The following is a 3,248-nucleotide window of genomic DNA, read 5'->3' as shown; positions in this document are numbered from 1 at the left end:
AGCGAAGCAATCTCGACACGCAGCTACCTGCACAACAGCACGCCAGATGCTCTTTCATAGGAAAGGCTCCGTTGGAAGCTTTGATGGGTCGGCGCACCAGCTGAAATCCCGGATATACAGCTCGACCAAAATTCAAGTGCCTTCCGCTCCTAAAAGGACAAGAGGCACTCCAGAGTCAACATGCCCATTTGATGCCTGCCTGTACGGGTACATCCGACACTTCGCCTCTGGAAAAACATTACCTTTCGGTTAGGAGTACTAGCACACGCTGCACCTCGGACGAAAAAAGGCATACCATCTGTATGGTGCAAAACTCGGGAGTTACGAAGTTTAAATATCACGTAGCACCCTCCCTTATAGCTCCGCGAATGATGTAGCAGTGGAAGCAAGGGCCGCCGACAAAGTAACAAGCCAGCAGCATGATGTGGTGCTGCACGCAGATGCGGCACTGTTAAAAACATCGCCAGTGAGGCCTGCCCTGCTGCGAAGGCAAATGAGTGGCAGTATCGACCGATGTCTGATACGGCAACACTACTGCTACGAGCAAACGAATTACTTTCTGCATTTAGCATGGGTCGCATCAAGTTGGAGTCTTCACGTAAGAAGCCGGTTGCCATGCATCATGTAGAGACATTGTGCTGTGCTGCAGCAGCAGGAATTGTAGGACTTGATAAGGGCTGACCTTTTCGGCCTCGCACAAGTTTTCTAGACGAGACAGCTGCGACACGAACGGTTCTAGCTTATACTTCCCTGCATTGAGGGAAGATGTCCAAAATCATCGGTCTTTTTGGAAAATTGCTTGCATTAAGGGCAATTCACTGAACAGGATGCGACGGCATTTACTCCCGCTGTTTTCCATAAATGTGTCAGCACAAGTTACAAACAAGCGCCTGATAGTATATTGGTCGCATTGCTTGGTTCGTCCGACACTCCCTACGGGAACCTGCTAAGAGGCCAGACAATGTTGTGCAACATACCCACTTCTCGGCGGTCAACGACGAGCCAGTCAATCATGGGGATGCAGGACAGTCACTCCGTAATCGTAGAATTATTGTGCCGAATGCTGAGTGGCAGCTTACTCCCTTTACAGAAAACAGCCTGTTTCAAAATGATTTCATGGGTACGGTTGTTGAAATCAGAGCGTCACCGTACAAGTGAAACAACCGCTGGCCAATATAGTAGCAGCATCTTAGAAAGCCCGTGTTGATTTCACCTGGTAGGTAGGTTACAACGCAATTTAGTCCGTGGTGGCTCTGAAGCCTCCTTTGTAATATATCGATTTGGGAGCCTAAGATTAGATGCGCTGCAGGTACTTGAAGGAACATGTCGCTCTCAAGCAACTGCACTCAGGGGGCGGTGAATGAAATGCACGACACACTTCCTGGAGATTCGATTTCCTGTACAAACGCCTACCTTGCACATTTCGACGTCAAACAGAGGGCCCAGCAGAAGCCTGTGAATATATGCAATAAATTAATACCTCATCGGACGGAACTCGATAACCATTCAATTAAAGAAGAAAGGAGAACGTCCCTGATATAATCACAAGCTAACAATGCACCCTAAGCATGCAAGTTGAAATTCATCTCAGAGCGAGCTTCAAGATCCGATATGCCTCTTCACATGCCGCTGTCACGAGATATCAAGACCTTTCTCCAAAATTTGCGCTGCGTCATGAAGGATGCAGCGCACTCCCTGGACGAGTAAGAAGTGATTTGCTTATGCATACTGTTCACATAAGCAAACAAAACTGCAGATGGCAATAAGCAACATCAGCCTTGTGTTTGTGTGTGCGGAAGTCCTAGCTGTGCGGGCCTACTCTTTGGCGACGTTAATTAATGCATGCGGCTCACGCTCTACGTTTTTTAAAGAGCAAGTCAGCAGTGTCATCTGCAAATTGCACAATCGAGAGAAGCGGTGAATGGTGCGGGCTTCGCCAAATACAAACATTGGCAACTGTCTTTCCCGTCGAGTAAAAGTCTCTCTGTTTGCATAGTGCGTGACCATAATCCGCCTGGTCTGTCATATAAGCTGGAAACTAGCTCACGTCACGTAGCACTTGTTCGTTCCCTCTGCAGGCTGTGCCGTTGCCTTGAAAGCAAGCGTCGAGGCCTGAATTGATATTCATGGAAATGAAAGAAATGCATATATCTGTCCGTATAGGCTCGGCATCTTACGGGGTGAGCCTCTGCGGCAGTCTGTAAGCCTGTGCATCTCACGGATTGCTTGCCATTCACTTTTCAGGTGCCGGTGCCCTTTCGCTGACACAAACGCTTGTGTTTTCTAAGTCACCAGTGCTTGCACCGACGTGGCCAGTCCCACTCGTGGTTTTACATTGGTTTCTTTTTATCGTCTATATTGAGTTACAGTGTCAGCATAGTTGATACGCCTTCCTCAGGGACCTTGAAAACCCAGTGTCTCAGGCTATTTCATTCAGAACCCTGCTATCCACCAACGGGCGGACCCATACGATCCTGCGCGAACCTTGAGTTTGGTATCCGTATGATACGCAGCAATTGGAAGGTTGGAAAGTCCTGGCTTGACCGACATGACCCCAATTTCGGGTTGCATTGGGTAATACAACCAAAGAACTCTCAGAAATTTCACTGGGCACCCGCACTGTCCCTACACAGCCGCAGAATATTGTAATGGTAATGTCTGTTGAACTGCTGCCGAAAGTTCTACGACGTTTGATATTGATGCGCATCGCAGCAGCAGCGCGTCAAAATATCTGGGAGGCTTTGATAGCCACAGGCCAGCTAGTTTGGTTTTGCATGCGGTGTCTCCCACTCACTTTCTGTTATTTTTTAACACAGGTACCATGTTGAGATGGATAATGAACAATTATGAAACACGCGCTGAGTTGGGAAGTGTTGCGCATGATCCAATAAACAGGACAGGAAAGTCTTTCTGTTTGCAGGTCCGCAAAGAATGTTTGAAATTCTGATGACTCATGTGCGCAAAAAGTTAATACGTGCATGGTTGATTAGAGCCATTTCGTGTTTGTTAAACTAGCCAGTAGATGTGCTAAGACAAACAATCTTCAGGAGGACAGACGAAACTGATCGCATGCATTTTATTGGGGATTTCACAGAAATCGCCTCGCGGTGAGCGCATGAGTTTTTCTTGTACGTCTGTCGGTGGTAGCTCGAAATACAACACTCTGTCAGCCATTACCATTCATGCGAACCTAATTAAGCCACGACGTGTAGAAGTACGCTTTCGCTCAGTCCTATCCAAGTCAACAA

General features: G+C 47.6%; 1 protein-coding gene across 1 annotated transcript; it reads right to left on the bottom strand.

Moving 5' to 3' along the window:
• Nucleotides 1-1,619: 1,619 nt before the first annotated feature.
• EMH_0096120 (uncharacterized protein) lies at nucleotides 1,620-2,571 on the bottom strand (the record flags this gene model as incomplete). The annotated part of the gene is made up of 3 exons (XM_038022272.1): nucleotides 1,620-1,728; nucleotides 2,048-2,112; nucleotides 2,485-2,571. The coding sequence occupies 3 exons, from the start codon at nucleotides 2,569-2,571 to the stop codon at nucleotides 1,620-1,622; spliced, it is 261 nt and encodes an 86-aa protein (XP_037878126.1).
• Between the last annotated feature and the right edge of the window lie 677 nt (nucleotides 2,572-3,248).

Source organism: Eimeria mitis, genomic scaffold, assembly GCF_000499745.2.
Source record: "Eimeria mitis Houghton genomic scaffold, Emh_scaff139, whole genome shotgun sequence".
NCBI classification, from domain to species: domain Eukaryota; phylum Apicomplexa; class Conoidasida; order Eucoccidiorida; family Eimeriidae; genus Eimeria; species Eimeria mitis.
This window is presented reverse-complemented; position numbering and strand designations above follow the sequence as displayed.